The sequence below is a fragment of the Leopardus geoffroyi genome, chromosome B4 (genome assembly GCF_018350155.1).
Source record: "Leopardus geoffroyi isolate Oge1 chromosome B4, O.geoffroyi_Oge1_pat1.0, whole genome shotgun sequence".
Classification (NCBI taxonomy): domain Eukaryota; kingdom Metazoa; phylum Chordata; class Mammalia; order Carnivora; family Felidae; genus Leopardus; species Leopardus geoffroyi.
The window spans coordinates 83,942,816-83,954,184 of NC_059341.1; the positions used below are offsets into that span (position 1 = coordinate 83,942,816).

Genomic DNA, 11,369 nt, shown 5'->3' on the forward strand with positions numbered 1-11,369 from the left:
ATATGTGAAAATCTTTTATTGTTGAGGAATGGAAAGAGATGTCATAGTTTTAAATGTAGGACACTTACATTATCCAAGGGGATCTAGGGTCAATGCCCACTAGGATTGAGGGTGCTCACTCTGCAGTTTCTCCATCACGGTGAGGTAGAGGGATGGGGAAGGAGTCAAAGCACAGGAGTGTTACAAAGTGGGGGGGGGGCAGTGGGGGGCGAAGAAAGGGAAATAGAGCACGTGCAGCTGGGGGTTGGGAGGTGGGAGGCAGGTGTCTTCATGATGCGGCCCACGAGTCCAGAAGTGGAGTGCTGAGGAGCAAAAATGAAATCACATCTTCTATCCTGTAAAACTCCCACCGACCACTTGCCGGGGAAGCAGTGGGGTATGTAAGGGAGGAAAAGAGAACAGAAGTCTCAGCCCTCAGCTCTCCCTGTAGCCTTTGAACTGGAGGACTGAACTCTTCTAGCCGCAGGAGCTTGTTCCTTCCCAGCTGCAAGTTTACCATGCTATTTTTTTTTTTTTTTTTAAGAGAGGGAGAGGGGCAAAGGGAGAGAGAGAGAATCTTAAGCAGGCTCCTGTGCTCAGCATCCCATGAGTCAGGCAAACTATAGCCCCATTCAACATGCCTGGGTGCTGATGCTTCCCCAGGGTCCCCCAGTCCCTCCTCCTCTTTCCAGAAACCTCCCAGAGGAAGAAGAGGCCCAGGGATCACTTCCTTTGTTAGCAGTTTCACATGAATGAAATCAGATGACACAATGATCTGTGTTGATCCATCTCATCTAATCTCCTTTAAATGCCAGCCTCCGGGGACTTTATGTGCTATTCTTCCTGGCACCTAACAGGTTGAGAATGCTCCATCAGTGGTGACATTATGAAGGCTGTAATTATGAGACTGGCCCCTCTGAAAGAGCCTAGATTCACCAGCGAGCATTAAAAGTAGATTTCCACAATGCACTTGTTTCCACCATTTGTATAAAATACTATGGCAAAATTGCACTGTAATTATCTTTATGGCCGATGCATAACGCTGGGGGAGACTATGTCATCCAGATATAGCTGCCCGTATAATTATCTGGCGGTCGGCAGGACTGAAATAACCGTCTAATGAGAGCAAAATGATACGGTAAGTACCATGTAATCAGCGAGTTACGGTTATTACGGCTCTTTGTGCCCTCTCACCCAACACTGAATGGGGGGCTAGACCTAGTCTCCAGGCCCAGGGAGCCATGCACAGGCAGTTTCATCGAGAGCCATCGAGAGCTCTTGCTCCTCTGCTCTCCCCTGAGACCGGTGACTGCGGTTAACAGGGATACAGGGACAGGGACAGGAGTCTCTCTGTGCTCACAGAGGCTTCCCAATGCCTCTCGTTTTCTCCCCCCACACCGTCTTTCTTCAGAATGCAAAGAAACCCATCAGTTGGGCTGCTATTGCCGTGTGGGGGAAGATGGGGTTGACACGGTAGTTTCTGTGTTTTGACTAGACGCTTCCCTGGGAGACTCTCATACTCGAACACTAAGGGAGAGATCTGTCAGCCCACTCAAGCCCAGGGTCCAGCCAAGCCAGCTCTAGGCAGACAGACCAGAGCCAGGCAGGGGGGACACTGGGACATTACCCATGCTTCCCAGATGGCAGTAATCCTAACACAGCCAACACATAGCACTATGCACTGTGTGCCAGGTACTGTTCTGAAGACTTTACCTACGCTCAATCCTCAAAAGCACAATCCTGCAAAATAATATCCCTCCCACTTTTCAGATGAGGAAACTGAGGCACAGAAGGGTTATATAACTTGGCCAAGGGGACACAGCCAGTGAGCTGCAGATCCAGGATTCAAACTCAGGCTATGCTCTTATCCATTTTGCTACACAAAGCAACCAAGCTAGTTACACCCTGTTAAATTTCAGAGTTCCTTGCATTTCTTCCTAAAGCACTCTTGTGAAGAACTACACGCCAGACCCAGTCACTGGAGATTCTGAATGATCTGAAAGGTTTTAGCCCACCTAAGAGGCAGAACACTTTATGTACGAATTGTAATAATTGTAATTATTGTGCCTGTAATTTTCAGATGATGGTCTCTTCATCTTATACGTAGATAATAAGAGAATGGAGTCCAAACAACAGAAGTTGCCCATCAGAGAAGCCACAGGAGAAGCCCCTCTCTCCCCATTCCCCACCACTAATGCGTGCTCATGAGTCAACCAGGGTCCATGATACAGGGGAAGAAGAAAGAAAGAAGGGTGTGTTGTGTAAGCACATGTGTGCATGTGAGTGTACATGTTCTTGCAGACCAGTATGCACCTCTAAGTGATGGTGTGTTTGGCCAACAGTGTGCTGGGCACTGGCAGTATATTTTAAGGCAGATTTATGAGTATTAATGCCTGTAGCATCAGAGGAAATGCCTTTGTGGTAACCCCATTCCCCCCTCTCCGCTCCCACAGTCCCTTTCCTCTCCTAACCAACAATTCTTACCTCATTCCACACTGGGGGGATACTTGAGGGTGCCAAAGCTGGGGACATTCTCTTGGTTTACATCAACAGAAGTGTCTGGGGTAAAGTAAACAGTGTTGTTAGGAGAGATGTTTTTGAATGTGACCTTCACCCTGACCCAACAGCGAAGGGCTAGCTAGCCATGAAAGACAGCGTTGGAAGACAGAGTCGGGAACAAGAAGCACATTGTGTTTGGGAGATAGGGAAGAAACAGATTCCCCCAACTCCTTCCCAGCTGCAGCAGAACTATCTTATAAAGGTCTCCCCATTGTGCTCCTAGGGAGAGCTGGACCATGGATCCAACCCGATTGGGTAGAAGGGCCAAGGAACCCTCACTGTAGCTAAGAAAAGTCCTGTCTTTCCCTCTGGTGACGAATATGAGGCACTTGACTTCTGCCATATCTTTGCCAGTAGTACCCTAAACCCTCCCACTGTACCTCCACACACTCCTACCTGGCTGGCTGTTCCTCTTGCCCATAAGTCCCACGAAGAAGTCGTGCATGTCACCTGTAGAAAAAGGACCAACATTGCCAACGGTGATAATGGGCAGTGGGAGTGGGGTGCGGGGGGAGAGATGTGTCAAGACTTCTGAAGTCGGGTTTCTGATCTTTGGTTCTTTATCATGCCACAGCTTGTCCCCCGAGTTAGGGGAACAGGCTATCCCCTAAGCTCACCCTCTCTGCCCACCTCTCCCTCCTCCACACTTCAAGAATTCTCTGCCCCCACAGGTGCCTGGCTTAGAATCTTCACAGCCACCAAGAGATCCTCTTGGTTCCCAATGATGAAGGGAAAGTCCACCACACTCCTCACACCTGCTTCCTCCTGGTTCCCAGTGACCTCTCACATCCAGGAAAGACTGGCTGAACAGTTGCAGCTGGCTTATTGTCTGTGCCAGCTGAGACGGGGCCAGCCAGAATGGTCACCGGGCCCCACGCCCATGGAACGCTAGCAAGCAGTCAGCAGAGACAGGGAGGGACAAGAGGCTACTCACGTTTCTGGGGAAGTGGCGATTCCTTAGGATCTGTGAAAGCAAGAACAATGTGTAACTGGGGAATAGAATCTGGAAAGTGACAGTTAGAGGGGATTCAGGTCACAACCCTCAATTATTCACCAAGCCATCTCCAGTCTCCATCCCACCTGAAGGCTCCTCCCAAGCCTATTTAATGGTCAGAATCTTGCCCCCCACCACACTTCCCCCAAGGCTGCTTCCTACCCACGCTAGCCTTGCTCAGCATTTTGAGCAATCCATCCAGAGAGACTGAGCGGCTGTCATAGAGTTTCCGGAGCAAAGATGGAGGCAGCTGGTAGAGGTCCAAGTCCTTCTAAGGGACAGAAACAAAGAGGGCTGAGGCTCACACCTAATCCTCTTACCCCTCCCCACAAAGAACAACCTCTTCTTGAGCCCATCACAGCTAAACCTGACATTTTGTTTCCTTCAGGATTTCCTCTGGTTTACACTGGAAGAGAAGTGGGCTCTCAAACTGTGGTCCATGGAACAGCAGCACCACTGCTGTGGGCTTGTTAGAAATACTTAATCTCAATCTCAGTCCTACCCCGACCTATTAAGACAATCTGCGTTTTAACCACGCTCCCAGGCAACGCATATACACAGCAAGATTTGAGAAGCGCTGGTAAAGAGAACACAGTGGGCATCCCTGTAGGCAGACCAAGTGTCCTGGTTTGTCCAGGACTAAGAGCTTCCCTGGGATGTGGGGCTTTCGGGGCTTACGCTTGTCCTGGGAAAACTGGGACAGTTGGTCACTGTCTCCCAAGCTCAAAGGAGACTGTCCCTTAGGGCTCTCTCCCATCTCCTGCCGCCTCTCAGTGAGAAGGGCCATTGGTTGTGTTCTTGGCACATCAGGAACCAGTTTGCCCAAGGATGTGGTTGCCCCACTACGGGAGTGAGCCATGATTTCCGCCACTCCCAAGAAAGGCCCATCGGACAGAGCAAGCATCCTCTGTATTCCATGATTGAGTCACAGACAGGACTCAGTCCTCGGGATGGGTGTCCGTAGGCAGCAGGGGCGCATCTGCAATCCTGAAATTCCCCTACTCTGCAGTACGTTCGTGGATGTTTCTCTTCCTATGGTTCCCACCACCTCTCATTCTCTTTTCTTCTCCATAGATTTCTGCCTCTGGTTGTCTCTCCCTCTCTCCTTTCTACACTGAATTTAGATTGCCTGGAAAACAGTGTGTTCAGAATGACACCTCCTATCCTCTACAACTGAACCCCATTCTGGACCAGGGGCTCTTCGTTGTCTTGCTGATTTTTTTTTTTTTAAGCAGCCTGGGCACAGCAGGATGGTTGGTGGGCACACACCACACAGCCAGTTAGTTGCAGCTGCAGAGAAACAATGACAATGATCATGTTTGGAGATTCTCACCTTGAATCTCAGCGGTGCCTCTCTCTCCAGAGCCCAGGTGTCCTTAGGCTCCCAGGCACACACACAGCACATTTACACAGATGCACCCTGCATATACCAACCAGTTACCCGGGCACACATATACCCTACCCTCATCTCACCCCAATTTCCTTCATCCTCACAGACCTTCAGGGAAAAGGGGTGAGATGGCAACCTCTCTCTTTCATTGACCACCTGGCCCAAGGTCTTGAAGCAAGCTCGCTTTAAAGAAATATAGCCAGATACTCTGACCATCTCCAGCTGGAACTGTGGGCTCTGAGCACAGTGTCCAGCCCATTTTTGGCACTCCTTGTGTATTTTTTATATTTTTGAACTGCTTCTGGTCTTTTGGATCTGGTGCAATGGCCGCCACCTGCAAGGCTGCCAGCCTGGCGTGCCCCGCGACACATATGGATGAAGACTGATTTCTCTCTTTGCCCTGCGCACGACATCCTAGGCAGCCACTTTTCCCAAATTGTTCAAATATTCTGCCCACCTCCTGTAATGAGATGCTAAACAGATCTGAGCTGGAGAGGCAGTTAGACTTCACACACTGAATTTGTAATGAGTTCCACCTATAATCATCTTAAAAGCATGTGTACCAATGTAATTGCTGCCATTTCAAAACCTTGAAAAGACTCCCTCCCTGCTCTCCCCCTGTACCCCTTCCCTGACAACTCCTGTTCTTTTTCTTAGAGAAACTTTGGAAATTGGGGCCTGGTCTGTTTCGTGGAGATTTTACCCCCTATCCTGACTAAGCAGAGGCTAGAGCAGGGTGAGGAAAAGGAAAGAAGAGGTTAGGGCTTAGGAACACCTGAGGTTACTGGGGGTGGATGAGCAGAGCGTATAGGAATTTATTTGAATTTTGAAAATAAAATAATACACGTAACTGATAGGTAAAATAGCATATAAATGACTATTTGGGAGAGAAATTCTGAGTATATTTCATACCATCCAGGGAGTGGAAAGGATCTGCCCCCTGTAGAAGGATAGCAACTGAGCTGGACCACCCTAGATTACCCTTCACAGTATCCCTAAGTCACCGATCAACCAACCAAACAACATATTGGTAGGGCACTTTTTAGGTACAGGGCTATCAAAGACACGCAGAGGGAGAGAGACACTTAGAGGCATCCCTAGAGACACTGAGAACAGGAGACTGCCAGAGAGTCAGAGAAACCCACCCTCTGATGGATAACCCGGGTAACTCCCACCCCACCTTCCTCTCAACAGCTGTGGAACAGGCAGGGCACCAGCTCTCATGACGCTGCCCAGGACTCTGCCAGAGTGGGCACAACCAGAGGGGGCGCCTTACCTTGTTGTGGCCCCCACCGGGCACCACCTGCTCCCGTGAGTCCTCACAGACAGCCCCCAAACCGTGAGCCAGGCTAATGGCCAGAATGGCTGCGAACAGCAGGGCACTCCTCATGGTGCCTAGGAGGGCAGAGGGACAGGACAGGGGTGCAGGGAGGATGCGGCATGGGTGCAAATGCAGGAGACATTATGCAACTGGCAGCCTGGCTTGATCCTGCTTCCCCAGCCCCCAAATCCACCCCCCAAGCCCTGTTCTGGGGAGAGTATCTCTGAGCAGGAGGGCCATCCTTTGGGTTCAATTTCCCCACTCCCCCACCACACATATCCCCAGGCTGAGCACCTGGCAATGAGCAATGTTGCAAAAGTGCCAGATGCTAGTCTTCCAGGGAAGATGATAGATCCGTGGGACATGCACCAATCTGTCTTCATAGCTTGAGGAGGGATGCTGGATTCTATTTTCCAGCACTAGGTAACCCAGACTTAGGCAAAAACTTTCTAGTATTGGAAGGATCAGTCTGAACCCGCAGGCTCCAAACATTACTGGTTTTTAAACCCTATCGGTGCTTTCCGCTCACCTTCCCACTACCCTGCTCCCAGATCAAAAGCTGCCACCTTTATTCCCTCCGCTCCTTTATTCCCTCCTAACTCTGGTCTCTGTCCTTTGGTGCCAACTCCAGTCCATCCGACATTCTCCCACTTGTGCCTACCTGTGGAGTAGCTTTGAGCCCAGGGCAGATGGTCTAGCAGTATCAGGGAGCTGGTCGGCAGCAGTGCCCACTCCCCACACGCTGGTAGTGCCGCTGCCTCCCTCCGTGCAGAGAAACAGGGAGTGGAGGGGATCTGAGGATGTGGCAGGAACACCGGCCAAGCTCCCTGATAAAGGCTCTGGGAGGGTCTGGGGGAGCCGGAGGAGGGGCTGTGAATCACCAATCCCAGGGTGGCTGGAGGGGAGGGGGGAGGCTGGTGGAGAAAAAGGAGGATATAGGCTGCAGACACACACACACACACACACACACACACACACACACACACACACACAACCACACAAACCCTGCAGTCAGCTGGAGTTATCCAGCAGCCCACTTTCCAACAGCCCCTGAGCTGGGCACACTAAGGAATGATGTTGTATACGCTTTGTCCCAAAATTCCCATGCGGGATCTAGCTCAATAGGTGTGGTCCTTGAGTCTCTTTCTACTCATTGTTCACCCACCAGCTCCTCACCCTTTAAGCCTTCAGACTCAACTGCCAGGCCAGAAAAAAATCGGACAGGTGCTTCTCTGGCCCTTCCACACCACCAGGACAACTAGGTTCAGGCCCCTGAGCATTGGGAGGTGAGTCTGGCATCCAGTCCCATTCTCATTTCTCCCTCTGTCCTCCTCCCAGCTGCAGCTGACCCATCACCTTGGTCCTCAGGCCAAGTGAGGGTCAGTACTTCTCCCCTGCTACTGAATGCAGAAACTTCCTGTGTCTGCCTACCCCCAGCACTTCAGTGCGAATGCGTCTCCCCACGCCACTCCCTCTCAACCCTTGAATCAGCTTGATTTATTTGCATTCTTTCAGAGTTCTAACTTCTATCCCTTCTGCTATAATCTTGGAAAGGAGGAAGAGAACACTGTGGCCGAACTGCCCCCAAATCCTTGCCTGGCCTGGCCTGGCCTGGCCAGGCCCAGCCCAGCCCAGCCCAGCCCAGCCCAGCCCAGCATTGATCTCTTAATTGCTTCTTTTTTTCTCACAATTACATGTTTTCCCAACTCATCTGTCTCCCTGTGGCCCAGGCATCTTCTCCCCAGACATTTCAAGCCTCTCCTTCAATGGCCCACTCTGTTGAGGGTGCTTGTACTGCTCACTTCATTCCTAAGGTAGAACCCCAGGGGAGAGTCAGATTCAGAGTGGGGATGGAAGGAGAAGATGCTGCTGAAGGGAAAGGGGTGGGGCGTAGGGGGAAGTGAAAGCAGCTTCAGAGCCATGTGTCACTCTTAGCATTTCCTATTTTTCAGGTGAGGAAATTGAGGCTCAAAACGTTCAGTCTTGGGGCACCTGGCTGGCTCATTCGGTAGAGCATGCAACTCTTGATCTTGGGGTTGTAAGTTCAAGTCCCACACTAGGTGTAGAGATTACTTAAAATTTTTTAAAAATCTTGGGGTACCTGGGTGTCTCAGTCAGTTGAGCGTCCGACTTGGCTCGGGTCATTATCTCACGGTTTGTGGGTTCGAGCCCCACATAGGGCTCTGTGCTGATGGCTCGGAGCCTGGAACCTGCTTCGGATTCTGTGTCTCTTTTTCTCTCTGCTCCTCCCCCACTCACACTCTGTCTCTCTGTGTCTCTCAGAAACAAATAAACATTAAAAAAGAATTTTTTTTTTTTTTAATCTTACAAAAAAATTCAGTCTTGTGCTCCATGACACATAGCTTCTGGAGAAGAGCCACAAATTCAGTTTTGGGCTTTTTTCACTCCAAACTTCCCTTTCATTTTACTGCAATGCTATGAATTTTGACCAGTAAGGAAGCAGTTAACTCTCCCAGAGGAAGAGTTAGTCCCCTCTCTAAGAGACCTGGAGATTTGGGGACTTACACTCTACTACATCGTGGGTTGAGAAGAGAACCGCAGCAATTGGGTACTTACTAAAAAGACTCCCCATTCACCAGTGCCTTCCCCAATCACCCTACTTAAAATGACCACCCTTCTATAGCCCATATCCCCCTTCTGTTTCTTCTCTTCATCACTTATTACATCCAACATGCTAAATGCTTTACTTATAGTCTGTCTACCCCACACTCCACCAGAAAGTCAGCATCACATGGGCAAGGACTTTTGTCTGTTTTGTTTACCATGAATCCCTAGCTGTATAGTGTTTGGCATATAATAGGTGATCAATAAAAATGTATTTATAAAACAAAAAAGGAACCCTGAGTCTTCCTTCTTGTATTGCAGCCCACAGTGTGGATCCTCCGTAGAGCCTTTCAAGTGCTGCTAGGGTCCTGAAATGCTTGTCTCTCCCCTCCACACTCTCAACACCCCACCCACTCTAGGACTTGGTCCATACTGAGAGAAGTCTGCCTGCACATGGCCCCCAGTTCACCCCTGAGGGAGGGCAGCAGCTGGGTCTCAAGGCTCCTTTATTATGTGAGAGGTTGGTGGGGCTTCATCTAAAGCTTCCCATTACCCAGCTAATTACAGGGCTATCTGGGCCAATCATGGGCCAGGACCCAGCGTTGGGACCCTTTGGTGGGAAGAGGGTAAGAAGCTGGAGCTTGTCTACATGGAAATGACATGGCAGGTTCATGCCTTTGAGAAGATCAAGTGCTGATCCCAACTGGATGTAGCCATCTTCTACCTCCTCTCCTCCCCCTACCAATCTGGAGAAGGAAGTCCAAGCTAGGCAGGCTGGAGGGAACTGGGGGTGCAAGAGGAGTAGTGTTAGACTGAGGGCTAAGGACTAAAGCCTCCTGGGTCCCATTTGAGGCAGACTCTCTCTTCCTCCCCAACCCACCCATCCCTGCCCCCAAGCTCTGGCATCAGGGAAACAGGGCTTCAGCAAAGGTTCACCATGAATAATGTCCTTTGATGATGCAGCATCTCACAGAGGATGGCGGGAGCCAAGCATGGGGGGAGCAAGGGAATGGCAGGGAGAACTGATCACCCCTTGATCTCTGGGAGTAGCAAAGACTTGAAAGAGCTAATGCTAAACTAAGCCAGAGAGGTGACGAAGGAGGGAGGCTTTGAAGGGCTCCGGCAGGCAGGGCTTCATCTTGCCCACAGACCATATGCAAATGGCATGTAAAGTGGGTGTTGCAGCTACAGGGCACGTAGGGGTTTTTTCCTTTGACACTTTTGATTTGAGCCACATCTCCAAGGACTATCACTGGCCTAGAGGAAGAGGGTCCCTAGCAGACCCTCACTCTGGAGCTCCTCCCCTTTGTTGCCGGGGTGGGGGGGGGGGGGCGGCGAGGAAAATGTGTGTTGCATTGAGCTGAGCTGAGATTGGATTTGTGGACTGTTCTTGGGGGTAGAAGTGGATGCTGTGTATGCAAGATGACCCGCATATGCCCACCATATACACAACTGGGGTGCAGCATGGAGGCTCCTTCAACATCCTGGGAGGGGTGCTGCGGGGTGGGGAGGGAAGGGCCAGGGCTGGAGGTGACACTGGGTGAAGATACTAGAAAAGAATGGAAGGATGGCAACCCGTGCATCCTGCAGAGTCCCGCAGGCAGGAGCCAGCTGGGAGCCAGCCCTCAGAGCGAGGACGACTGGAAGAGCCCCTCATAGCCTACAGAGGAAATGAGCTGAGCCAGGAGGACCTAGCTTGAGCTGGTATGAGCTGACGTGCTAAAATGGCTCCTTATGGGGGTTAGGGGGCTCCAGGGTGGCTTGTGCCCCTCAGAAAAACAACCCAGACTTTGAGAATGCTGGGCTGGCTGAGCAGGGAGGCAGCAGAACCTCAGCCTCTCCCGTCAGGATGGAGCCCTGTAAAGCACCATGGCACAGGTGGGGCAACCGAGCCCCGTCCTCAAACTAGCACATGACTGATGGAGGGGGGACAGGAGGGAGACCAGGACTCAAGCCCTCCCCCCCCATCCCATCCCCTCCCCAGTCCAGAGAGCTGACAGTGCCTTCAGCCCTGGGGAAGGAAAAGCAGGATGGGGAGCAGCAGCTGCATATTCTCCTGAAATTGCTTCTGAAAATGACCAGACACTTCACTGGGAAAGTGACGACAATTTGGGCCCTGGGAGCAGGAGATGAGGCAGAGAGCGGGGGCGGTCAGGCTCTGATAACCAGCCCCCTCTTGCCAGACAGGATCTCCTCCGCCGGTTCTGAGAAGTCAAGGATGGGGGGAGCTGTGGGGGGTGACGGAAGGCTGACGGGAGCCTGAGCTACCCTCACTCAGGGCAAAGCCCCCCATCCGTCAGGGAAGAACTGACTCCCTGGGCCCTCTCCCAGCCCAGAGCAGGGTGTGCCAGAACTCGGGCTTGTGCTCAGAGAGCAAGACTGATCTGCAGGCAAGAGAAGTTAATCAGGTCTCCCGCCGCCGGCATGATTACCTGGGGCCGTGAGCTGCCTGCGGATGGAAAGCCAGTGGAAGCACCGAGGTGGAGGGAAACCCCAGCCTCGAGGCACAGTGAGCTCAGTGGTGGAGACAGGGAAGAGGCAAGGAAGGTAGGGATCGTGAA

General features: G+C 51.4%; 1 protein-coding gene across 3 annotated transcripts; it reads right to left on the reverse strand.

Moving 5' to 3' along the window:
* Positions 1-7,075, reverse strand: TAC3 (tachykinin precursor 3). Of its 3 annotated transcripts, XR_006708973.1 has the most exons (8): positions 6,905-7,075; positions 6,199-6,317; positions 3,695-3,803; positions 3,473-3,502; positions 2,935-2,988; positions 2,464-2,538; positions 774-829; positions 1-302 (listed from the first exon to the last, which is right to left on the reverse strand). XR_006708973.1 is itself a non-coding variant. In XM_045464263.1 (7 exons), exons 2-6 carry the CDS (start codon positions 6,310-6,312, stop codon positions 2,465-2,467), a joined length of 378 nt encoding a protein of 125 aa, XP_045320219.1. In that variant the 5' UTR covers positions 6,313-6,317; positions 6,905-7,068; the 3' UTR covers positions 1-302; position 2,464. The 3 variants fall into 3 exon arrangements, 2 of the variants coding, with proteins under 2 accessions (XP_045320219.1, XP_045320218.1); XM_045464263.1 differs by lacking the exon at positions 774-829 and having other exon boundaries at positions 3,695-3,800; positions 6,905-7,068; XM_045464262.1 differs by lacking the exon at positions 774-829 and having other exon boundaries at positions 6,905-7,066.
* Positions 7,076-11,369: the final 4,294 nt, after the last annotated feature.

Excerpts from the sequence above, each read along its gene's own strand:
- TAC3 (XM_045464262.1), bottom strand. The coding sequence starts at position 6,312 with ATGAGGAGTGCCCTGCTGTTCGCAGCCATTCTGGCCATTAGCCTGGCT. Across the intron at positions 3,503-3,694 it reads GCTGAGCAAGGCTAGCGTGG|ATCCTAAGGAATCGCCACTT; the intron begins GTAGGAAGCAGC and ends TTGCTTTCACAG. Across the intron at positions 2,989-3,472 it reads ATCGCCACTTCCCCAGAAAC|GTGACATGCACGACTTCTTC; the intron begins GTGAGTAGCCTC and ends CTTTTTCTACAG.